Source organism: Nerophis ophidion, linkage group LG10 (assembly GCF_033978795.1).
Source record: "Nerophis ophidion isolate RoL-2023_Sa linkage group LG10, RoL_Noph_v1.0, whole genome shotgun sequence".
Lineage (NCBI taxonomy): Eukaryota > Metazoa > Chordata > Actinopteri > Syngnathiformes > Syngnathidae > Nerophis > Nerophis ophidion.
In genome coordinates, this window is record NC_084620.1 from 55,251,829 (window position 1) to 55,278,718 (window position 26,890).

At 41.4% G+C, this 26,890-nt stretch overlaps 1 protein-coding gene across 2 annotated transcripts in view; it reads left to right on the top strand.

Moving 5' to 3' along the window:
- Positions 1-25,574, top strand: part of LOC133561026 (FYVE, RhoGEF and PH domain-containing protein 6-like) — a 68,485-nt gene extending 42,911 nt beyond the window's left edge. For both annotated transcript variants that reach the window (XM_061914157.1, XM_061914158.1), the window contains exons 8-21: positions 5,316-5,403; positions 5,500-5,550; positions 8,530-8,588; positions 8,666-8,737; positions 8,819-8,887; positions 8,957-9,040; positions 11,559-11,638; positions 11,701-11,803; positions 11,872-12,015; positions 12,087-12,189; positions 16,200-16,294; positions 16,365-16,493; positions 19,315-19,463; positions 24,541-25,574. In XM_061914157.1, coding sequence (XP_061770141.1) covers positions 5,316-5,403; positions 5,500-5,550; positions 8,530-8,588; positions 8,666-8,737; positions 8,819-8,887; positions 8,957-9,040; positions 11,559-11,638; positions 11,701-11,803; positions 11,872-12,015; positions 12,087-12,189; positions 16,200-16,294; positions 16,365-16,493; positions 19,315-19,463; positions 24,541-24,583 — 1,269 coding nt within the window. In that variant the 3' untranslated portion in view covers positions 24,584-25,574. The remainder of the gene's footprint in view (positions 1-5,315; positions 5,404-5,499; positions 5,551-8,529; positions 8,589-8,665; positions 8,738-8,818; positions 8,888-8,956; positions 9,041-11,558; positions 11,639-11,700; positions 11,804-11,871; positions 12,016-12,086; positions 12,190-16,199; positions 16,295-16,364; positions 16,494-19,314; positions 19,464-24,540) is intronic.
- Positions 25,575-26,890: the final 1,316 nt, after the last annotated feature.

Sequence of the window (26,890 nt, forward strand, 5' to 3'; positions counted from 1 at the left end):
GGAGCTCCACAAACCACGTTAAACCCAGATTCCGATCTAACAAAGGTCTTAACTCATTCTCTTTCTATGCCACATCAATGTGGAATGCACTCCCAACAGGTGTAAAAGAAAGTGCATCTCTATCCTCCTTCAAATCCGCTCTAAAACAACACTTCCAGGCAACTTCAACACTTTACTAATACCCTCCTCCATTCACATCCCATCTCCCCGAATTGTAAATAACATAATGTAAATAATCGAATGTATTTCTAATGTATATACTTGTTCTTATGCTATCTGAACTCACTATGTTCTCTGCTCGCTGTACATATCCTACTAAGTCACACCTACACTGTTTCAATGTCCATTGTTGATGACTGAAGTACTGATATCAACCAAAGCTCCTCATCCCACCCCCCGGATTGTAAATAATGTAAATAATACAATGTACATACTATGATGATTAACTTGTGTGATGACTGTATTATGTTGATAGTATATATTTGTACCATGAATTGATTAACGTGGACTTAAACAAGTTGAAAAACTTATTCTGGTGTTACCATTTAGTGGTCAATTGTAAGGAATATGTACTGTACTGTGCAATCTACTAATAAAAGTATCAATCAATACTGGAGTAATAAAGTAATGACGGTCAGTGTCGACGTATTGCACTCGAAGGGTAATATTGCACAGTAGGATATTGTATAGGGGTGAATGATTAGTGATCTGTTCCAAAATTAACAACAAAAAAACAAATAATTTCTCCCTTACGAAAAACTGTAAATTCAATGAATCTGTTCCAGACGGCCAAACATATGCAGACAAGACTCATAATGATAGTTTTGCATTTTCACCTTGTTTATTAAAGTGCTGGCACTCACAACTTCATTTGGCCCCATGCTGGAAACTTTTGCAGGCTCAATTTAAAAAAAACAACTTGCTTAGTTACAGCCAGCCGGTGATGATGTCATAGAGCAGGGGTGTCAATCTTGTTTTTTTGTTGAGGGCCGCTTGTAATATTAATAAAGGAAACATGCAAGTATAAGGATTAGCCGCCTGATATTGTCACACCATTACCTATGCATTTGATTAGTAAATGTATATTTTAGCTACACTGTAAGAAAAAAAAAATCTGTGGATTTTGCAGTCAAAAAAATGGCAGAATTTACTTGATATTTACAGCAATAAATATAATAACACTCTATTTTACTGTAATATTCTGGTGATTGAGCTGCAAGTTTTTTTTTGTTGTTTTTTTGCATAAAAAAATATGGTTGGTGTTTTGACAGCCTATTACTGTAAATGTAAAAATGGTAGCACAGTTTCTGAATTGTTTTTAAAAATATATATACTGTATATATTTTGTCATGTTTACAGTGTACAATTTGATGGATAACTTGCCTGGAAATCATTAGGCTACGTAGATATTTACTAGGGGTGTGGGGAAAAATCGATTCGAATTTGAATTGCGATTCTCACGTTGTGCGATTCAGAATCGATTCTCATTTTTACAATGTTTTATTTTTTTAATTCTTTTTTATCAGTCCAACAAACCACTACACAGCAATACCATAACAATGGAATCCAATTCTAAAACCAAACCTGACCCAGCAACACTCAGAACTGCAATAAACAGAGCAATTGAGAGGAGACACAAACACGACACAGAACAAACCAAAAGTAGTGACACAAAAATGAATATTATCAACAACAGTATCAATATTAGTTATAATTTCAGCATGGCAGTTATTAAAAATCCCTCATTGACATTATCATTAGACATTTGTACAAATAAATAAAAAGAACACTTGCATCGCATCTCATAAGCTTGACAACACACTGTGTCCAATATTTTCACAAAGATAAAATAAGTCATATTTTTGCTTTGTTCAATAGTTAAAACAAATTTACATTATTGCAATCAGTTGATAAAACGTAGTCCTTTACAATTATAAAAGCTTTTTAAAAAAAAATCTACTACTCTGCTAGTATGTCAGCAGACTGGGGTAGATCCTGCTGAAATCCTAAGTATTGAATGAATAGAGAATCCTTTTAAATCGAGAAAAAATCATTTCTGAATCAAGAATCGTGTTAAATTGGAAAATAAAATCGATTTTGAATCGAATCGTGGGGCACCCAAAGATTCGCAGCCCTAATATTTACATGTTTGTACCCCAAAAATGTTTTGAATGTATGATAATATAATATATTTTGCATTATTTGATAAATAAACAGTGTTGGCGTTAGGAATTTTTTCAAACTTGAGTTGAATTTTTGGAAAACCTTGTTACATTGTTTAATGCATCCAGCGGGGCATCACAACAAAATTAGGCATAATAATGTGTTAAATCCACGACTGTATATATTGGTATCGGTTGATATCAGAATCGGTAATTACGAGTTGGACAATATCGGCAAAAAAGCCATTATCCCGACATCTCTACTTTCTTCTTTCTTTCATGGACCTAAAATTTACCGCTGACGGTATTTTTTCTCAATATTTTTATTGTGATAATTTCAGAATGTGTTTGTTGTATTTTTGGCCAAAGTACGACAAAGAAAACAATCTGAAGTTGTCTTTATTTTTTAGTTTCAATGCTATGATTTTAACAGTCCGGCCGGCGTGAGCACAGAATTTCCTCCATGCGGCCCCTGAGCTAAAATGAGTTTGACACCCCTCTATCATTATTAAAGTATTTCTGATTGTGATTCTGATATCCAAATAAAAACCCATGTTTTTCTTCACCTACTTCCGGCGTGTCCAAAGTGCGGCCCGAGGGCCATTTGTGGCCCTCAGCTAATTCGGTAATGGCCCCCGGCTCATTCTAAAAAATACAATAATAAAAATTTTAAACATAAAAGAGTGTAATAAAAGAGTAAACATGTAACAAGAAAAAGTTGCAGTGTTGACACTAATAACACAAAGCTGTTATTGACCTGCTGAAGGCTCCAATTACTTCACTGGAACAATTTCACTTTCAAATATTTTGGGGGGGGTGGAATATTGCATATTTTGTGCAAAACAAAGTTTTCTTTCACAAAAAGGGCATCAAACAAACAAAAAAGTATGAAAAAAATTATAAAAGGGCATTCCACTCTTTTCCGGGCGAGAACCATGGACTCGGACTTGGAGGTGCTGATTCTCATTCCGTTCGCTTCACACTCGGCTGCGAACCGATCCAGTGAGAGCTGAAGATCCCGGTCAGATGAAGCCATCGGGACCACATCATCTGCAAAAAGCAGAGACCTAATCCTGCGGTCACCAAACCGGAACCCCTCAACGCCTTGACTGCGCCTAGAAATTCTGTCCATAAATTCTGTCCGGGTTGGGAGGAGACCCTGCCCCAAGTGGAGGAGTTCAAGTACCTAGGAGTCTTGTTCACGAGTTGTGGAAGAGCGGATCGTGAGATCGACAGGCGGATCGGTGTGGCGTCTTCAGTAATGCGGACGTTGTACCGATCCGTTGTGGTAAAGAAGGAGCTGAGCCGGAAGGCGAAGCTCTCAATTTACCGGTCGATCTACGTTCCCATCCTCACCTATGGTCATGAGCTTTGGGTCATGACCGAAAGGATAAGATCACGGGTACAAGCGGCCGAAATGAGTTTCCTCCGCCGTATCGATAACTTGTTTATAGAAGTCTTCCTTATCTTTCTTCAGTTTTAAAAGTCTCTGTGTCTCGATGGAGATCTTCCTTTATTACCTCCTCCAACACATCACGTCTCCAAGTCCGAGTCCATGGTTCTCGCCCGGAAAAGGGTGGAATGCCATCTCCGGGTTGGGGAGGAGACCCTGCCCCAAGTGGAGAAGTTCAAGTACCTAGGAGTCTTGTTCACGAGTGAGGGAAGAGTGGATCGTGAGATCGACAGGCGGATCGGTGCGGCGTCTTCAGTAATGCGGACGTTGTACCGATCCGTTGTGGTGAAGAAGGAGCTGAACCGGAAGGCAAAGCTCTCAATTTACCGGTCGATCTACGGTCCCATCCTCACCTATGGTCATGAGCTTTGGGTCATGACCGAAAGGATAAGATCACGGGTACAAGCGGACGAAATGAGTTTGGGTCTCTCCCTTAGAGATAGGGTGAGAAGCTCTGCCATCCGGGAGGAACTCAAAGTAAAGCCGCTGCTCCTCCACATGGAGAGGAGCCAGATGAGGTGGTTCGGGCATCTGGTCCGGATGCCACCCGAACGCCTCCCTAGGGAGGTGTTTAGGGCACGTCCAACCGGTAGGAGGCCAAGGGGAAGACCCAGGACGCGTTGGGAAGACTATGTCTCCCGGCTGGCCTGGGAACGCCTCGGGATCCCCCGGGAAGAGCTAGACGAAGTGGCTGGGGAGAGGGAAGTCTGGGTTTCCCTACTTAGGCTGTTGCCCCCGCGACCCGACCTCGGATAAGCGGAAGAAGATGGATGGATGGATATAATTAAGGGATCTACAGACTTAAGCGTTAAAAGTAGAAAAATATAAAAATATATTTGGCTTATTTTCAACACTTATTCTTTTTTTTTTGTTATGAATTATTGACCTATTTAGGGTTCCAATTACTTCACGTCAAATATTCCACTTTGAAATGTTTTGGGGGAAAATGTTTGTGTGTTTGCCATATAAATAAGGGTTTTGACATAAAGGCCATAAACATCCATCCATCCATTTTCTACCGCTTATTCCCTTTTGGGGTAGCAGGGGGCGCTGGCGCCTATCTCAGCTACAAACAGGCGGAAGGCGACGTACACCCTGGACAAGTCGCTACCTCATCGCAGGGCCAACACAGATAGACAGACAACATTCACACACTAGGGCCCATTTAGTGTTGCCAATCAACCTATCCCCAGGTGCATAAAAAAACAAAATTTTAGAAAATTTTATAACGACAGACAGACCTGAAGATGATCTCGAGATTCAAGCGTTAAATGAAAAAATAATAATTTATGACTTAATTCTAACATTTTTATGACTGAGACCCTTCCGGAGACCAGGGACCAAACGTGAGGAAAGCCATAAAGGTAAAAAAACAACAACTATTGTTTTTAAAAAAGGAAAAATATCAAAATGGCCCCCGCACACTTGGATTTTTCAGTCCGCGGCCCTCAGTGGAAAAAGTTTGGACACCCCTGACCTACTTGAACCCTTTCTATTTTATTAAAAAAGTGATTTCATGTAAAACCATAAGAGACATGAATGTATTTATTTAAAAAAAAAAAATAGGTGGAGAATATTGTCCTTAAGTAGGTTACAAGAAGACAGATCAATTTTTGAATGACTTTAAAAAAAAAAAAAAATCACATTGTTGTCAGGAGGTTAAACTTTTTTTTTTTTTTCTTCGCTTGTTTTTGATCCAGATGAGTCCTCGCTGTGCCAGTCTGGCTCTGAAGCACTACCTGCTGAAGCCTGTCCAGAGAATCCCTCAGTACCAGCTGCTGCTCACAGGTCGCCCGCCATTCTCTCGCTCCACACTGACACCTAGTGGGCCAGAAAACCTGCAGCAAGTCAAAACTATTCACTGTTTTTTTTATCCACCCCCAGATTATTTGAAGAACTTACCCCAGGACTCTGAGGACTACAAGGACACACAAGGTGGGACACTGTGACGTCACCCTAAAGCAAGGGTGTCCAAACTTTTTCCACTGAGGGCCGCACACTGAAAAATCCAAGCACGCAGGTGCTATTTTGATATTTTTTTAATTTTCAAAACCAATACAATATACACTTAGGTCTTAGGGATTAAAAAAGGTTAAAAATAAGTCATATATTATTTTTTTCATAAAACCCTTAAAGGGGAACATTATCAGCAGACCTATGTAAGCGTCAATATATACCTTGATGTTGCAGAAAAAAGACCATATATTTTTTTAACCGATTTCCGAACTCTAAATGGAAGAATTTTGGCGAATTAAACGCCTTTTCTATTTATTGCTCTCAGAGCGGTGGCGTCACCATAGGTAATAAAGCCGCCATTTTCTCAAACACATTACAAGGGGCGGTATAGCTCGGTTGGTAGAGCGGCTGTGCCAGCAACTTGAGGGTTGCAGGTTCGATTCCCGCTTCCGCCAACCTAGTCACTGCCGTTGTGTCCTTGGGCAAGACACTTTACCCACCTGCTCCCAGTGCCACCCACACTGGTTTAAATATAACTTAGATATTGGGTTTCACTATGTAAAGCGCTTTCAGTCACTAGAGAAAATGCGCTATATAAATATCATTCACTTCACTTCACAAACACCGGCTCTCATCTCTGTTATTTTCCGTTTTTTTCGACTATTTTCTGAAAAAAAACTTTGAAAAATAAAATAAGCTGCCGGGAACTGATTTTTATTGGTTTTAACCTTTCTGAAATTGTGATAATGTTCCCTTTTAAATCGCTAATCCTACTTCATTTTTTTTTTTTTACTTTTTATGAGCTTTTTTTGAGGGAAAATACAAAATATACAATATTTTTCCCAAAACGATTTTCAATGTGAAATATTTAATGTGAACTAATTGGATCCCTAAAAAGGTCAATATTTCATAGCAAATTTGATTTAATTATTTAAATTTTTATTATTATTATTATTTTTTTTTTGCATAGACAGTTATTAAATTCCACTAAAATTCTTGAGGATCCAAAAGTGCGCCACTCATAAAAAGGTCATGCTTTTTTAATTTTAATTTCATTTTTCATTCAACACTTAAATCTCTATATCAGCCTCAGATATATATATATATACATATGATACTATATTTACACTATATATAGAGTGTAATTATTTTAATATCTGTATTATAACAATCAATAAAATAATTAGTATTGATATATAATTATGTATTTTCTTTATAATTTTCATATTTTTATGTCCTTTTTGTCCTTAAATCAATCAATAATTTATAGCAACATTGATTTTGATTCATTATTATTTTTTGAGAAATTATGAAAAAAATGGTGTTATTAGAGTCAACAATGCAACTTTTTCTTGTTGCATTTCACCCGTTTGCTCTTTTATTCCAATTTTTAACGTTTAAAAAAAATGTTTTAGTATTTTTAGAATGATGTGTTGCGGGCCGCAAATGGCCACACTTTGGACACCCTTGCCGTAAAGTCATATATTATTTTTTTCATAAAACCTTTAAAGGGGAACATTATCAGCAGACCTATGTAAGCGTCAATATATACCTTGATGTTGCAGAAAAAAGACCATATATTTTTTCAACCGATTTCCGAACTCTAAATGGGTGAATTTTGGCGAATTAAACGCCTTTCTATTTATCGCTCTCAGAGCGATGATGTCAGAACGTGACGTCACCTAGGTAATAAAGCCGCCATTTTCTCAAACACATTACAAACACCGGCTCTCAGCTCTGTTATTTTCCGTTTTTTCGACTATTTTCTGAAAAAAAAACTTCGAAAAATAAAATAAGCCGCTGGGAACTGATTTTTATTGGTTTTAACCCTTCTGAAATTGTGATGATGTTCCCTTTTAAATCGCCAGTCCTACTTCATTAATTTTTTTTTAACTTTTTACGGGCTTTTTGTCGAAACCCTGTTTTTGAGGCAAAATATACAATATTTTTCCCCAAAAGATTTTCAAAGTTAAATATTTAATGTAAAGTAATTGGATCCCTAAAAAGGTCAATATTTCATAGCAGAAATTATTTAAATTATTTTTTTTATTATTATTATTTTTTTTTAGCATAGACAGTTGTTATTAAATTCCACTAAAATTCTTGAGGATGCAAAAGTGCCCCACTCATAAAAAGCTCATGCTTTTTTAATTTTTATTTTATTTTTCATTCAACACTTAAATCTCTATATCAGCCTCAGATATATATATATATATATATACATATATATATATATGATACTGTATATAGAGTTGAATTATTTTAATATATTTATTATAACAATCAATAAAATAATTAGTATTGGTATATAATTATGTATTTTTTTTAATAATTTTCATATTTTTCATGTTTTTATGTCCTTTTTGTCCTTAAATCAATCAATAATTTATAGTTGTTATTAAATTCCACTAAATTCTTGAGGATCCAAAAGTGCCCCACTCATAAAAAGGTCATGCTTTTTAAATTTTTATTTAATTTTTCATTCAACACTTAAATCTCTATATCAGCCTCAGATATATATATATTTATGATACTATATTTACACTATATATAGAGTGTAATTATTTTAATACATTTATATAAAAATCAATAAAATAAATAGTATTGGTATATAATTATGTATTTTTTTTAAATAATTTTCATATTTTTCATGTTTTTATGTCCTTTCGGTCCTTAAATCAATCAATAATTTATAGCCACATTGATTTTGATTCATTATTATTTTTGGACAAATTATGAAAAAAATGGTGTTATTAGAGTATTAGAGTCAACAATGCGACTTTTTCTTGTTGCTTTTCACCTGTTTGCTCTTTTATTCCACTTTTTAACGTTTAAAAAAAATGTTTTAGTATTTTTAGAATGATGTGTTGCGGGCTAGTAAAACATTAGCTGGGGCCACACTTTGGACACCCTTGCCGTAAAGAAACCTCTGTTCTGATTGTAAATGTTGTCTTGCAGCGGCTCTCAACATCGTGAAGGAAGTCGCCAACCACGCCAACGACATCATGAAACAAGGAGTGAGGAAGTTTTTTTTTTTTTCATTTCGAACAAGGTTTTTTTTTTTCAACTCACATCCATCCTGGTGTTTTTTTAGGACAACTTTCAGAAGCTGATGCAGATTCAGTACAGTCTCAACGGCCACCAGGAGATCGTGCAGCCGGGCAGGGTGAATCCTCGGCCACATGAAAGTGAAAGTGAAACGAATGCACTTGATGACACTGAAGGTGTTTGTGTCCAATGTGTGCAGGTGTTCCTGAAGGAGGGAACTCTCATGAAGCTCTCGCGCAAGGTCATGCAGCCTCGCGTCTTCTTCCTGGTGAGAGACGCTCCCGACATGTCCACGTCTCGCCGCCACGTCCTGACGGCAATCTTTCTGTGTTTGCAGTTCAACGACGCCCTCATGTACACCACACCTGTGCAGTCAGCCCAGTTCAAACTCAACTGTGTGCTCTCCTTGGCGGGGATGAAGGTGAGCGCTAGTGTTTGGGAAGCGACTTTTAAAAAGTAATTCAATAGTTGTACTCGTAGCTTTACCAAAATATAATTGGATTTTTTATTGGAATTGTTCTTTAATAATGAGAGTGATTGATGAGTTTTTGTTTTAATATCTGGCAAAAGCAGTTGAGATGTTTCATGAGAGCAGAGTGAGTGAGTGAGTGTGTGAGTGAGCGTGAGAGAACATGTGTGAGAGAGAGTGAGTGTGAGAATGTAAGAGAGAAAGAGTGAGTGTGAGTGAAATTGAGTGTGAGGGTCTGAGTGTGAGCGAGTCTGAGTGTGAGAGAGTGTGAATGAGAGAGAATGTGTAAGATTGTGAGGGAGTGTGACTGAGAGAGTGAGTGTGAGAGTGAGAAATAGTAAGTGTGAGAGTCTTGGGTGTGAGTGAGAGAGAGTGTGAGTGAGTGAGTGTGTGAGTGAGAGAATGTGTAAGAGTGGGAGAGAGAGTCTGAGTGAAGAGTATGAGTGTGTGAGAGAGAAAGTGTGTGAGTGAGTTTGAGAGAGTGAGTGAGAGTGACTGTGTGAGAGAGAGAGATAGAGAAAGAGTATGTGAGAGTGAGTGTGAGAGAGTGAGAGTCTGAGTGAGTGTGTGTAAGAGTGTGAGAGAGAGTGAGTGTGACAGAGTGAGTGTGAGAGAGACAGTCTGAGAGAGAGTGAGAGTCTGAGTGAGAGTGTGTAAGAGTGTGTGTGAGAGAGAGAGAGAGAGGGTGAGTGAGTGAGTGAGTGAGTGTGAGAGTCTGAGTGAGTGTGTGTAAGAGTGTGAGAGAGAGTCAGTGTGACAGAGTGAGTGTGAGAGATACAGTCTGAGAGAGAGTGTGTGAGAGAGAGAGAGTGAGTGAGTGAGTGAGTGTGAGAGTCTGAGTGAGTGTGTGTAAGAGTGTGAGAGAGAGTCAGTGTGACTGAGTGTGTAAGAGTGTGTGAGAGAGAGAGATACAGAGCCTGAGAGAGAGTGTGAGAGAGAGAGTGTGAGTGTGAGTGAGAGAGTGTGTAAGAGTGTGTGTGTGTGTGTGTGTGTGTGTGTGTGAGAGAGAGAGAGAGGGGGTAGAATGAGTGTGAGAGTCTGAGTGAGTGTGTGTAAGAGTGTGAGAGATACAGAGCTTGAGAGAGAGTGTGAGTGAGAAAGTGTGTAAGAGTGTGTGTGAGAGAGAAAGAGAGAGAGAGAGAGTGTGTTAGAATGAGTGTGACAGTCTGAGTGAGTGTGTGTAAGAGTGTGTGTGTGAGAGAGAGAGAGTGTTAGAATGAGTGTGAGAGTCTGAGTGAGTGAGTGTGTGTAAGAGTGTGAGAGAGAGTGAGTGTGAGAGATACAGAGCCTGAGAGAGTGTGAGAGAGAGAGAGAGTGTGAGTGAGAGAGTGTGTAAGAGTGTGTGTGTGAGAGAGAGAGAGAGAGAGAGTGTGTTAGAATGAGTGTGAGAGTCTGAGTGAGTGTGTGTAAGAGTGTGAGAGAGAGTGTGTAAGAGTGTGAGAGAGAGTGTGTAAGAGTGTGAGGGAGAGTGAGTGTGACTGAGAGAGTGAGTGTGAGAGATACAGAGTCTGAGAGAGAGATAGAGAGGGAGTGTGTGTGTGTGTGTGTGTGTGTGTGTGTGTGTGTGTGTGTGTGTGTGTGTGTGTGTGTGTGTGTGTGTGACTGAGTGAGTGAGTGAGTGAGTGAGAGAGAGAGTTAGAGAGAGAGAGATAGTGAGAGTGAGTGAAAGTGTGAGTGAGTGGCATGCCGGTTGTTACGTTCATTAGTAAAAAGTTACTTCCTGCAATGAACTTGCTGTGTTTCTGACGTTGTCGTGTTGACATACAAGCACATCAACTTGAGCACACCACCTTCCGTCAAAAGGCACCATTAATGCTGAAAGGTACATACAGCTTTTGGAACAACATATTCTGCCATCTAAGCGCCGTCTTTTTCATGGACGCCCCTGCTTATTTCATTCAGCACGTGTTACAACAGTGTGGCTTCGTAAAAAAAGAGTGCGGGTACTTTCTTGGCCCACCTGCAGTCCAGACCTGTCTCCCATGGAAAATGTGTGGCGCATTATGAAGCGTAAAATACGACAGCGGAGACCCCGAACTGTTGAACGACTGAAGCCCTACATAAAACAAGAATGGGAAAGAATTCCACTTTCAAAGCTCCAACAATTAGTTTCCTCAGTTCCCAAACGTTTATTGAGTGTTGTTCAAAGAAAAGGTGATGTAACACAGTGGTGAACATGCCCTTTCCCAACTACTTTGGCACGTGTTGCATCCATGAAATGTCTTTGTAGTGCATTTACCTGAATATGGGTTGAAAAGGATTTGCAAATCATTGTATTCTGTTTATATTTACATCTAACACAATTTCCCAACTCATGACTGGGAGACACAACTGTTCTGTACTTCTCCCTACGTCCGTGTACCACTCCGGTGTTTTAAAAAGTCAAACCAATACCGATAATTTCCGATATTACATTTGCCGATATTATCGGACGTCTGCAGTGTCGATGTCACTCACTGATGTTTCCCAGGTGAGTAAGCCCAGCCAGGAGGCCTACCAGAACGAGCTGAACATCGAGAGCGTGGAGCGCTCCTTCATCTTGTCTGCAAGGTCAGAAGCGGTGCAAGTTGCTTACCCTCGCTGTCGCTCACTACTTCCTTTACCTTCCTTAGCTCGGCGACCGAGAGAGACGAGTGGCTGGAGGCCATCGCCAAGGCCATCGACGACCACACCAAGAAGAAAATAACTTTCATATCCAGTCGGAGTCAAGAGGAGGTGATGAGTTCTTTGATTGATGATGTGAAGCCTCGCTCATCCTCCACTCCTATCCCCTCTCCGCTCAGGCTGACGACGTGCTGGAGAGCGGGGCCCCTCTGGGTTCCAAGGCTCCCATCTGGATCCCGGACCTGAGGGCCACCATGTGCATGATCTGCACCTGCGAGTTCACCCTCACCTGGAGGCGGCATCACTGTCGAGCCTGTGGCAAGGTGAGGAGGCGACACTTTTTGGACCCTACAGGACTCCCGTCTCCTGATCTGTGTCATCTTTGTCCCGACAGGTGGTGTGTCAGGCCTGCTCCACCAATAAGTACTACCTGGAGTACCTCAAGAACCAGCCAGCGCGGGTGTGCGACCACTGCTTTGCCAAACTGCAGGAGAACAGTGAGTGTCTGTAGTTCTATTGAATAGTACTGTTTTTGATTAATTGGTACCACTCGGGATGGTCTCCTGCTGGCCCCAAATGGACTGGACTCTCACTATTATGTTAGATCCACTATGGACTGGACTCTCACTAATATGTTAGATCCACTATGGACTGGACTCTCACTATTATGTTAGATCCACTATGGACTGGTCTCTCACTATTATGTTAGATCCACTATGGACTGGACTCTCACTATTATGTTAGATCCACTATGGACTGGTCTCTCACACTGTTATGTTGGATCCACTATGGACTGGACTCTCACTATTATGTTAGATCCACTATGGACTGGACTCTCACTATTATGTTAGATCCACTATGGACTGGACTCTCACGCTATTACGTTAGATCCACTATGGACTGGACTCTCACTATTATGTTGGATCCACTATGGACTGGACTCTCACTATTATGTTAGATCCACTATGGACTGGACTATCACTATTATGTTAGATCCACTATGGACTGGACTCTCACTATTATGTTAGATCCACTATGGACTGGACTCTCAGTATTATGTTAGATCCACTATGGACTGGACTCTCACTATTATTTTAGATCCACTATGGACTGGACTCTCACTATTATTTTAGATCCACTATGGACTGGACTCTCACTATTATGTTAGATCCAATATGGACTGGTCTCTCACACTGTTATGTTGGATCCACTATGGACTGGACTCTCACTATTATGTTAGATCCACTATGGACTGGACTCTCACTATTATTTTAGATCCACTATGGACTGGACTCTCACTATTATGTTAGATCCAATATGGACTGGTCTCTCACACTGTTATGTTGGATCCACTATGGACTGGACTCTCACTATTATGTTAGATCCACTATGGACTGGACTCTCACGCTATTACGTTAGATCCACTATGGACTGGACTCTCACTATTATGTTAGATCCACTATGGACTGGAGTGTCACTATTATATTAGATCCACTATGGACTGGACTCTCACTATTATGTTAGATCCACTATGGACTGGTCTCTCACTATTATGTTAGATCCACTATGGACTGGACTCTCACTATTATGTTAGATCCACTATGGACTGGTCTCTCACACTGTTATGTTGGATCCACTATGGACTGGACTCTCACTATTATGTTAGATCCACTATGGACTGGACTCTCACTATTATGTTAGATCCACTATGGACTGGACTCTCACGCTATTACGTTAGATCCACTATGGACTGGACTCTCACTATTATGTTGGATCCACTATGGACTGGACTCTCACTATTATGTTAGATCCACTATGGACTGGACTCTCACTATTATGTTAGATCCACTATGGACTGGACTCTCACTATTATGTTAGATCCACTATGGACTGGACTCTCACTATTATGTTAGATCCACTATGGACTGGACTCTCACTATTATTTTAGATCCACTATGGACTGGACTCTCACTATTATGTTAGATCCAATATGGACTGGTCTCTCACACTGTTATGTTGGATCCACTATGGACTGGACTCTCACTATTATGTTAGATCCACTATGGACTGGACTCTCACTATTATGTTAGATCCACTATGGACTGGACTCTCACTATTATGTTAGATCCACTATGGACTGGTCTCTCACACTGTTATGTTGGATCCACTATGGACTGGACTCTCACTATTGTGTTAGATCCACTATGGACTGGACTCTCACTATTATGTTAGATCCACTATGGACTGGACTCTCACTATCATGTTAGATCCACTATGGACTGGACTGTCACTCTATTATGTTAGATCCACTATGGACTGGACTCTCACACTATTACGTTAGATCCACTATGGACTGGACTCTCACTATTATGTTAGATCCACTATGGACTGGACTCTCACACTATTATGTTAGATCCACTATGGACTGGACTCTCATGCTATTACGTTAGATCCACTATAGACTGGACTCTAAATATTCTGTTGGATCCACTATGGACTGGACTCTCGCTATTATGTTGGATCCAATATGGATTGGACTCTCACTTTTATGTTAGATCCAATATGGACTGGACTCTCACTTTTATGTTAGATCCACTATGGACTGGACTCTCACTTTTATGTTAGATCCACTATGGACTGGACTCTCACTATTATGTTAGATCCACTATGGACTGGACTCTCACTATTATGTTAGATCCACTATGGACTGGACTCTCACTATTATGTTAGATCCATTATGGACTGGACTCTCACTATTATGTTAGATCCACTATGGATTGGACTCTCACTATTATGTTAGATCCACTATGGACTGGACTCTCACTATTATGTTAGATCCACTATGGACTAGACTCTCACTATTAGACCCACTGTAGACTGGACTTTCACAATATTATGTCGACGTCCATTGCATCCGGTCTCCTCTAGAGGGGGTGCGGGGGGGTTCCCCACATCTGCGGTCCTCTCCATGGTTTCTCATAGTCATTCTCATCGACGTCCCACTGGGTTGTGAGTTTTTCCTTGCCCTTATGTGGACCCTGAACCACGGACGTCGTTGTGGCTCGTGCAGCCCTTTGAGACACTTGTGATTTCGGGCTATATAAATAAACATTGATTGATTGATAGATACTATACTAGTCATTGGTCGGGGTGTATCCCTTTACGGAGGATGCCTGTGCGTGACTTTGTGCACAGACAGTCACCACACGGTCCTTGACAGAACCGAGTCAGGGTCCAGTGGCATGGAGTCCAGGATGACCGGGAACCCTTTTCTGCTGCAGCCTTCTTCCGCCATCGCAGCCGTTGTGGTGGTTCTTAAAACTACCGTCTTCCGCCTGCTCCGCCGTTGAGGTCTTCACCCTATATCCCTGGCCAGGGGGCCGTCAGGTACTAGACCAGGGGTCGGGAACCTTTTTGGCTGAGAGAGCCATGAAAGCCAAATATTTCACAATGTATTTCCGTAAGAGCCATATAATATTTTTCAACACTGAATGCAACTAAATTTGTGCATTTTTAAGTATGACCAACATTTGTAGAGTATGATACGTCTCTTATTGTTTTTAACAACATTGTTATTATAAAAGTTAACCAATAATACATATAATACCTCTTACCATTAATGCGACATCTTGAACAGGTGCGGTAGAAAATGGATGGTTGGATTAAAATGCATGAGAATGTTTTATAATTTGAACGTTATTTTTGAAACTGTGATTACCAGCGGAATTATTCATTACTTATCGTGTTAAGCAATGTCAGCTAAGATTGATCTGAGAGCCGGATGCAGTCATCTGGCTCTAGAGCCATAGGTTTAAGCATTAGACACCTTTTTACCTGCACTCTGCCTCCCGCTGTTTCCCACATCTACAAAGCAATTAGCTACCGACTGCCACCTACTGATATGGAAGAGTATTACACTGTTACTCGGCATAGTTTGGTTGGTAGAGTGGCCGTGCTAGCAACTTGAGGGTTCCAGGTTCAATTCCCGCTTCCACCATCCTAGTCACTGCCGTTGTGTCCTTGGGCAAGACCCTTTACCCACCTGCCCCCAGTACTACCCACGCTGTGTTAAATGTAACTTAGATATTGGGTGTCACTTTGTAAAGCGCTTTGAGTCACTACAGAAAAGCGCTATATAAATACAATTATCTGAGAGCCATATGTAGTCATCAAAAGAGCCACATCTGGCTGTAGAGCCAAAGGTTCCCTACCCCTGTACTAGGACTTCGCCAAGGGCCACCTGGGGTAACAGTAGTAAAGGGGTCAACCTCCTAGTGCCCCGAGACCCCATAGAGGAGCCTCCACTACCGGATGCACTTTAACGTCATGCCCAGGACATTGGTTCCCCATCAGGGAATCGAACCCTGGTCTTCCGCGTGACAAGCGGAGATAACGTCCAAACGTAGAGGCAACAAACACTTCCTCTCCCTCACGTGTGGTATATCAGTACGCCTCTGTACCGAACCAAAAAGTCTGATCCCAAATACCCTTTGACTGTGTCGTGTAGGTGACCGCTGCGCCTCCTCGTCGGTGTCGCCCATCAAATCCGGAGCGTTCTCCTTCACCAGAAAACAAAAGAAAATTCCAGCCGCTCTAAAAGAGGTGACAGATATACCCCCGTTTTTTTTGTGTGTGTGTCTGAGCAGTCATGTGACCAGGTTTTCTCCGGCAGGTGTCGGCCAACACGGAAAACTCCTCCATGAGCGGCTACTTGAACAGGTCAAAGGGCAACAAGAAGCAGTGGAAGAGGCTGTGGTTTGTCATCAAGAACAAAGTCTTGTACACCTACGCCGCCAGCGAGGTTTCTCTTGATAGCTTTTGTGTTCTTTACCTACAAAACCCCCAAAAGCAGTGAAGTTGTCACGTTGTGTAAATCAGTGTTCCCCAACCACCGGGCCGCGGCCCGGTACCGGGCACTTACAAATAGTGCACCAACCACAAAAAAACTCCCATTTTCATGACAAAAACGTCCCTTTTTCATGACAAAGAAGAAAAATAAATTTGTCCCGCGGCCCGGGGAAGCGTTGACCGGTCCGCGGATACAAAAAGGTTGGGGACCACTGGTGTAAATGATAAATAAAAAGAGAATACAAATCAATTTCAACTTATATTCAATTGAATAGACTGCAAAGACAAGATATTTAACGTTCAAACTGGAAAACTTTGTTGGTTTTTGTAAATATTAGCTCATTTGGAATTCAGAAAAGCTGGCACAAGTGGCAAAAAAAAACTGAGAAAGTTGAGGATTGCTCATCAAACGCTTATATGGAACATCCCACAGGTGAACAGGCTAATTGGGAACATGTGGGTGCCATGATTGGGTATAAAAGCAGCTTCCATGAAATGCTCAGTCGTTCACAAACAAGGACAAGGCGAGGGTCACCACTTTGTCAACAAATGTCTGAGAAAATTGTTTAAGAACAACATTTCTCAACCAGCAATTGCAAGGAATTTAGGGATGTCACCATCTACACCAGGGGTGTCAAACTCAAATCCAGAGTGGGCTAAAATTCTAAACTGAACAAAGCCGCGGGCCAAAGTTGAACAAATGAACCTTTTAATAGGGACCCAAACAAGTTTTGCATTGAATATTGAACAAGCAAGGCTTTTATAGTGACATGCAAAATCGAGTTTTGTTGGTAGCGGGGGTGTATATTGTAGCGTCCCGGAAGAGTTAGTGCTGCAAGGGATTCTGGGTATTTGTTCTATTGTGTTACGGTGCGGATGATCTCCCGAGATGTGTTTGTCATTCTTGTTTGATGTGGGTTCACAGTGTAGTGTAACAGTGTTAAAGTTGTTTATACGGCCACCCTCAGTGTGACCTGTATGGCTGTTGACCAAGTTTGCCTTGCATTCACTTGTGTGCTGTGTAGAAGCCGCATATATTCCGTGACTGGGCCGGCAAGCTGTTTGTATGGAGGAAAAGCGGACGTGACGACAGGTTGTAGAGGATGCTAAAAGCAGTACCTCTAAGGCACGCCCCCAATATTGTTGTCCGGGTGGAAATTCGGGAGAATGGTTGGCTCGGGAGATTTTCGGGGGAGGCACTGAAATTCGGGATTCTCCTGGAAAAATCGGGAGGGTTGGCAAGTATGAGAATTAGCGTTGAATGCGGTGATAAAGCGGCACCGCCATTGTATAATACCGGCTGGCCAGCTCTAATGTTAATTTATTTTTGCCTCAAGGGCCAAACGAAATCATTTGGCCCGCGGGCCAGAGTTTGACACCCATGATCTACACTGTAATATCATGAAAAGGTTTAAGGATTCTAGAGAAATCACTGCACATAAGCGGTAAGACCGAAAACCAACATTAAATGCCCGTGACCTTCGATCCCTCAGGCGGCACTGCATCAAAAAGCGACATCGGTGTGTAAAGGATATCACCACTTGGGCTTAGGAACACTTCAGAAAAAAACACTGTCAGTAACTACAGTTGGTCGCTACATCTATAAGTGCAAGTTAAAACTCTACTATGGGACGGCACAGTGGGAGAGTGGCCGTGCGCAACCCGAGGGTCCCTGGTTCAATCCCCACCTTGTACCAACCTCGTTACGTCCGTTGTTTCCTGAGCAAGACACTTCACCCTTGCTCCTGATGGGTGCTGGTTAGCGCCTTGCATGGCAGCTCCCTCCATCAGTGTGTGAATGTGTGTGTGAATGGGTAAATGTGGAAGTAGTGTCAAAGCGCTTTGAGTACCTTGAAGGTAGAAAAGCGCTATACAAGTGCAACCCATTTATCATTGATTTACTATGTAAAGCCAAAGCCATTTATCAACAACACCCAGAAACGCCGCCGGCTTTGCTTGGCCCAAGCCATCTAAGATGGACTGATGCAAAGTGGAAACGTGTTCTGTGGTCTGACCAGTCCACATTTCAAATTGTTTTTGGAAACTGTGGACGTCGTGTCCTCTGGAACAAAGAGGAAAAGAACCATCCGGACTGTTCTAGGCGCAAAGTGTAAAAGCCAGCATGTGTGATGATATGGGGGTGTATTAGTGCCCAAGGCATGGATAACTTAAACATCTGTGAAGGCACCATTAATGCTGAAAGGTACATACAGGTTTTGAAGCAACATATGTTGCCATTCATGGACGCCCCTGCTTATTTCAGTAAGACAATGCCAAGGCACGTGTTAGAACAGCGTGGCTTCATAGTAAAAGAGTGCGGGTACCAGACCGGTCTTCTATTGAAAATGTGTGGCGCATTATGAAGCCTAAAATATGAAAACGGAGACTGTTGAACAACTTGAGCTGTAAATCAAGCAAGAATGGGTAAGAGTTCCACTTCAAAAATGTGTCTCCTCAGTTCCCAAACCTTTACAGAGTGTTGTTAAAAGGAAAGGCCATGTAACACACTGGTAAAAATGCCCCTGTGACAAAGTTTTTGCAATGTGTTGCTGCCGTTAAATTCTAAGTGAATCATTAATTACAAAACATTCTCAGTGTGAACGTGAAATATCTTGTCTTTGCAGTCTATTCAATTGAATATAAGTTGAAAAGGAATTTGCTAATCATTGTATTCTCTTTTTATTTACCATTTACACAAAGTGACAACTTCACTGCTTTTTGGGGTTCTATATGTTGTCACGTGCTTGATTTACCGACACCCCGACTCCTTTCAGGACGTGGCGGCGCTGGAGAGTCAGCCTTTGCTCGGCTTCTTCCTCAGGGAGGAGAAGAACGGGCCGGCCCAGAGGATGCAGTTCAAGCTCTACCATAAGAACACACTCTTTTACATCTTTAAGGCCGACGACATCCCCACCGCCAGGAGGTACTCACACCCACATGTTCATAGTTCATATCGTCAATCCCACTGTCTTTATTTTCATGTCCCCATTCAGTAAAAAAACTGTAAAATTGTATTTTTTTTTTTTTTAAGTGGTCTGTCATAACTTTTTTAGAACTCTTATCGCAGTGTTTTTCAACCTTTTTGGAGCCAAGGCATATTTTTTGCATTGAAAAAAATGCGGGGACACACCACCAGCAGAAATCGTTCCAAAAACTAAACTTAGATATGACTTTAAAGCATAAGCAAACATGCACCAATATAGCTCTTGTCTCAAAGTAGATGTACTGTCACCACTTGTCACATCACACCCTGACTTATTTGCACTTTTGCTTTGTCTAGTGTTTTACTTCTTGTCTTGCGCTCCCATTTTGGTGTCTTTTTCTCTTTTTTTTGGTATTTTCCTGTAGCAGTTTGATGTCTTCCTTTGAGCGATATTTCCCGCATCTACTTTGTTTTAGAGATCAAGAATATTTCAGTTGTTTTTATCCTTCTTTGTGTGGACATTGTTGATTGTCATGTCATGTTCGGATGTACACTGTGGACGCTGTCTCTGCTCCACAGTAAGTCTTTGCTGTCGTCCAGCATTCTATTTTTGTTTACTTTGTAAGCCAGTTCGGGTTTGGTTAAAACGACTCCACATATGATTTAACTATAGTTTAAGGTTGTCTGACAATAGAGTTGAATTAAAAACACAAGAAGTACTAGACATCAGATCATTTTGATAAAAGGCTGAGGCTGGGTGTGAGCTCCAGGCGGAGAAAATCACGAGAAGTCATGCTGATGCTCAGCTGGTCTCAACGGAATACCCGGTGTACAAATACTAGTCAAGACTTATCTCTTTAATGTTGCCTTCTCTAAAAATTGGTGGCTTTTTCTCTTTTTTTTGGTATTTTCCTGTAGCAGTTTCATGTCTTCCTTTGAGCGATATTTCCCGCATCTAATTTGTTTTAGCAATCAAGAATATTTCAGTTGTTTTTATCCTTCTTCGTGTGGACATTGTTGACTGTCATGTCATGTTTGGATGTACACTGTGGACGCTGTCTTTGCTCCACAGTAAGTCTTTGCTGTCGTCCAGCATTCTTTTTTTGTTTACTTTGCAGCCAGTTGAGTTTTAGTCTCGTTCAGCATAGCCTTCCCTAAGCTTCAATGCCTTTTCTTAGGAGCACTCACCTTTTGTTTATTTTTATTCAAGCATTAGATACCTTTTTACCTGCTCACTGCTTCCCACTGTATGCGACATATACAAAACAATTAGCTACCGGCTGCCACCTACTGATATGGAAGAGTATTACACGGTTACTCTGCCGAGCTCCTGACAGCCTAGAAACTCAACAACAACACGTCATTTGCAGACTGTAATTACTGGTTTTCAGAAAACATGTTTAACCCAAATAGGGGAAATTGGATAATCTCCCACGTCACACTAGTGGTTGAAAACACTGATTAATAGTGTGTGGGGACATTTTTGATTGTCATGTCATGTTCGGACGTGCACCGTGGACGCGTCTGCTCCATAGTAAGTCTTTGCTGTCGTCCAGCATTCTGTTTTTGTTTACTTTGCAGCCAGTTCAGTTTTAGTCTCGTTCAGCATAGCCTTCCCTAAGCTTCAATGCCTTTTCTTAGGGGCACTCACCTTTTGTTTACTTTTTTACTTAAGCATTAGACATTATTTTACCTGCACACTGCCTCCCACTGTATGCGACATCTACAAAGCAATTAGCTACCGGCTGCCACCTACTGATATGGAAGAGTATTACACGGCTACTCTGCCAAACACTAGACAGCCTAGAAACTCAACAAATACACATAATTTGCAGACTGTAATTACTGGTTTTCAGAAAACATTTTTAACCCAAATAGGGTAAATTAGATAATCTCCCACGTCACACTAGTGGTTGAAAACACTGATTAATAGTGTGTGGGGACATTGTTGATTGTCATGTCATGTTCGGACGTGCACTGTGGACGCCGTCTCTGCCCCACAGTAAGTTTTTGCTGTCGTCTAGCATTCTGTTTTTGTTTACTTTGTAGCCAGTTCAGTTTAGTTTTGTTCTGCATAGCCTTCCCTAAGCTTCAATGCCTTTTCTTAGGGGCACTCACCTTTTGTTTATTTTTATTTAAGCATTAGATACCTTTTTACCTGCTCACTGCTTCCCACTGTATGCGACATCTACAAAACAATTGGCTACCGGCTGCCACCTACTGATTTGGAAGAGTATTACACGGTTACTCTGCCAAGCTCCTGACAGCCTAGAAACTCAACAACAACACGTCATTTGCAGACTATAATTACTAGTTTGCAACAAAAAATTTCAATCCAAATAGGTTAAATTAGACAATCTCCCACGGCACACCAGACTCTATCTCACGTCACACTGGTGGTTGAAAACACTGATTTATAGTCACGGTGGAAGTGTGTGGGGATGGTAGGGTGATAAATGAATAAATGATAAATGGGTTGTACTTGTATAGCGCTTTTCTACCTTCAAGGTACTCAAAGCGCTTTGACACTACTTCCACATTTACCCATTCACACACACATTCACACACTGATGGAGGGAGCTGCCATGCAAGGCGCCAACCAGCACCCATCAGGAGCAAGGGTGAAGTGTCTTGCTCAGGACACAACGGACGTGACGAGGTTGGTACTAGGTGGGAATTGAACCGGGGACGCTCGGGTTGCGCACGGCCACTCTCCCCACTGCGCCACGCCGTCCCTGAGCAATATTTCCCGCATCTACTTTGTTTTAGCAATCAAGAATATTTCAGTTGTTTTTATCCTTCTTCGTGTGGACATTGTTGACTGTCATGTCATGTTCGGACGTACACTGTTGACGCTGTCTCTGCTCCACAGTAAGTCTTTGCTGTCGTCCAGCATTCTGTTTTTGTTTACTTAGTAAGCCAGTTCGGGTTTGGTTAAAACGACTCCACATATGATTTAACTATAGTTTAAGGTTGTCCGACAATATAGTTGAATTAAAAACACAAGAAGTACTAGACATCAGATCATTTTGATAAAAGGCTGAGGCTGGGTGTGAGCTCCAGGCGGAGAAGATCACGAGAAGTCATGCTGATGCTCAGCAGGTCTCAACGGAATACCCGGTATACAAATACTAGTCAAGACTTATCTTTTTAATGTTGCCTTCTCTAAAAATTGGTGGCTTTTTCTCTTTTTTTTGGTATTTTCCTGTAGCAGTTTCATGTCTTCCTTTGAGCGATATTTCCCGCATTTAATTTGTTTTAGCCATCAAGAATATTTCAGTTGTTTTTATCCTTCTTTGTGTGGACATTGTTGACTGTCATGTCATGTTCGGACGTACACTGTGGACGCTGTCTCTGCTCCACAGTAAGTCTTTGCTGTCGTCCAGCATTCTTTTTTTCTTTACTTAGTAAGCCAGTTCGGGTTTGGTTAAAACGACTCCACATATGATTTAACTATAGTTTAAGGTTGTCTGACAATAGAGATGAATTAAAAACACAAGAAGTACTAGACATCAGATCATTTTGATAAAAGGCTGAGACTGCGTGTGAGCTCCAGGCGGAGAAAATCACAAGAAGTCACGCTGATGCTCAGCCGGTCTCAACGGAATACCCGGTATACAAATACTAGTCAAGACTTATCTTTTTAATGTTGCCTTCTCTAAAAATTGGTGGCTTTTTCTCTTTTTTTTGGTATTTTCCTGTCGCAGTTTCATGTCTTCCTTTTGAGCGATATTTCCCGCATCTAATTTGTTTTAGCAATCAAGAATATTTCAGTTGTTTTTACCCTTCTTTGTGTGGACATTGTTGATTGTCATGTAATGTTAGTACGTACACTGTGGACGCTGTCTCTGCTCCACAGTAAGTCTTTGCTGTCGTCCAGCGTTCTGTTTTTGTTTACTTTGTAAGCCAGTTCAGTTTAGTTTAATTCTGCATAGCCTTCCCTAAGCTTCAATGCCTTTTTTTAGGGGCGCTCAGCTTTTGTTTATTTTTTATTTAACTTGCACGCTGCCTCCCGCTGTTTCCGACATCTACAAAGCAATTAGCTACCGGCTAATACCGAAGAGTATTACACGGTTACTCGGCCCAGCTCTAGACAGCACGGACACTCGAAAACAACACATGTTTTGCAGACTATTATTATTATTATTACTGAAGAGTGGATCGTGAGATCGACAGGCGGATCGGTGCGGCGTCTTCAGCAATGCGGACGTTGTACCGATCCGTTGTGGTGAAGAAGGAGCTGAGCCGGAAGGCAAAGCTCTCAATTTACCGGTCAATCTACGTTCCCATCCTCACCTATGGTCATGAGCTTTGGGTCATGACCGAAAGGATAAGATCACGGGTACAAGCGGCCGAAATGAGTTTCCTCCGCCGTGTGGCGGGGCTCTCCCTTAGAGATAGGGTGAGAAGCTCTGCCATCCGGGAGGAACTCAAAGTAAAGCCGCTGCTCCTTCACATCGAGAGGAGCCAGATGAGGTGGTCCAGGCATCTGGTCAGGATGCCACCCGAACGCCTCCCTAGGGAGGTGTTTAGGGCACGTCCAACCGGTAGGAGGCCACGGGGAAGACCCAGGACACGTTGGGAAGACTATGTCTCCCGGCTGGCCTGGGAACGCCTCGGGATCCCCCGGGAAGAGCTAGACGAAGTGGCTGGGGAGAGGGAAGTCTGGGTTTCCCTGCTTAGGCTGTTGCCCCCGTGACCCAACCTCGGATAAGCGGAAGAATATGGATGGATGGATGGATTATTACTGGTTTGCAAAAAAATATTTTTAACCCAAATGGTTGAAATTAGATAATTTCCCACAGCACACCAGACTGTATCTCACGTCACACTAGTGTGCCGCGGCACAGTGGTTGAAAAACACTTCTCTATCGGACATTGTGACTTTTGGTATTAGTGTTCCTGGACAAAAAAGGGACCCAAACACACATACTGTACAGCTAAATGTGTATATTTAATTTTTTACTCATATAGGCGCCCCTATAGACACATTTTCTCTCAATTTGGCCCCCGAGTCAAAAATATTTGCCCAGCTCTGCCCTAACCTTTGACCTCATTTGTCTTATTTTGTCTGTAGATGGATCGAAGCGTTTCAGGAGGCCATGTTCCTCGAACAGTAATCCCCTGCACCAGGTCCACAAGTCAAGGATCACCTGCTCAGGAAGGACTAAAAGGAGTTGGAGACACCAGACGCCTTTTTTTTTTAAAAAGACACAGGTGCTATTTCTTCTTTGCAAACACGATATCCTTGCTTTGTGACGCTCATGGCCGCCGATTGGGATTGTGTCACGGCCTGTTTGTGGACATGGATGTGAACGTGGGTCACGTTGAAGCGAATGAAGGAAGTAAGTGTTCTTTGTGGCGTTTTTTGTTTTTTTTGAATGACATACAAGCAGTGTTTTACTGTGAAAATCATGCTTGGACAAAGAAACGGAAAGTTGTTTTTTCTACCCTTTTTTTACTGCCGGTCAAACAGCATCCTGGAGGAAACTGGAAAGGAATCATTTGGCTCGATACATTTCATCCTTTACAGAATGTTAAGCCGCTTCAGAAGTGGAGTGTAAGGTATTTTTGTGTACATGACAGAGCAACATTGACCTTTTTTTATTTGATATTTATAATGTTTGAAGAGGCAGTACAAGCTGTCTCATCTTGGTAGTCAGGGTCTGTTGAGTTTCATCACACCTTGTGGGAAAGGGAACTTTTTATTTTTATTTTGTTGCACTACTAATGGATGTTTTTGTCCCCATGCCCTCCAAAGAAATCGTACCTGTTGTTATTGTATTTTTTTTTTACTAGTGAAACCAACAATAATGTTTCACTATTGATTGTGCTGGTGTGCAGAAACAATCCGCACCAGTTCCACTTCCTGACGTGCTTTCTGGGATCACATTTTTTTTATTGAATATTGTCTTTGCAGCTCTTGATTGATCAGTGTCATGCTGATTTTTAACTTGTCTGGGAATGATTGTCACATGTGGTTACTTATGATTGTACAACAACGGTGACGTTTTATGATATCAACAGTGTGGAGGTAGAGTCTCCGAAAAATATTATTACTCTAAACTGTCAGGCAACAGTTTTTAATAAAATATATATGTGTATATATGATGGCTGCGTGATCATTTTGACTTGGGTGGTTATAATGACACTTTATTATTCAAAGGAACGTGTTTATTGTAGCCCAGGGGTAGGGAACCTATGGCTCTCGAGCCAGATGTGGCTCTTTTGATGACTGCATCTGGCTCTCGGATAAATCTGAGCAGACGCTGCTTAACACGATAAGTAATGAATAATTCCACTTCTAATGAAAAATATCGTTGAAAATATAAAACATTCTCATGCATTTTTATGTTCAAGAAGTTGCGTTAATGGTAAGAAGTATTCATTATTGGTTAGTGTGGGGCTTGCCCTCCTGCGGATTCTTCAGACCACCAAGCACCGACATGAGAGCCCGTTTCAGGGTTACAATATTGTTTTATTTTTCAGTAAGTCTCTCAGTTGCTTTCCATCATTTGTCTTTTTCTCTTTCGTTCTCGCTCGCACTCCGGCTCCGGCCCCAACCTGGTCTCTCCTCATGGCTGCTGCTTATAAACAGAGCGACAGGTGATTAGATAACAAGGCCCAGGTGGGCGGTCTACGCACCTGTCGCTGATTTCGAGGCCGATCCTGGCTACACCCCACTTCGCTGCAGGCCCGCAGGCCACGCCCCCTCCACATTTAGCTTCAGAATAAAATTATTAGAAAGAATAAGAGACCTATTTTACTCTAGAAATGTTGGTCTTACTTAAAAATGCACGCGTTTAGTTGTGTTCAGTGTTAAAAAAAATATATGGCTCTTACGGAAATACATTTTCAAATATTTGGCTTCTTGGCTCTCTCCGCCAAAAAGGTTCCCGACCCCTGTTGTAGCCATTAATCTCGACTTCATCTTTTTTTATATTAAAAAAAAAATCTGCAAAAATTGTTCTAAGGCGCAAAAACAGTTGTATTCAGGGACATTAAAATGATCACTAACGCTAACGGCAACATGTCTATGCAATTAAATTTGGTCTGTGCCCAGTTTTTTAGCCAATATGTTTTGATGTTCGTGACGCCAATTTTATGTGGTAGAAATATGGGGGATTTAACCCGGGGCCGGTAGCCAATTTTATGTGGTCAAAATGTCAGATTCTTAAACAAGAACAATGGAGAGTTTGTTACAACAGTTTTAATTACTCACAGTCAGATAGTACAAAGTTGGATTGAATCGATATGAAAACAGACAGTGTCTCCGGAGACGAAAGATGGTGAACCTCGTAAAGGAATTGAGAAAGAGCGCACACCAGGCTTGGTCTTCCCTTATTATTTATACGCTCCATGATGAACTGATTTCTATATCAATCAATCAATCAATCAATGTTTATTTATATAGCCCCAAATCAAAA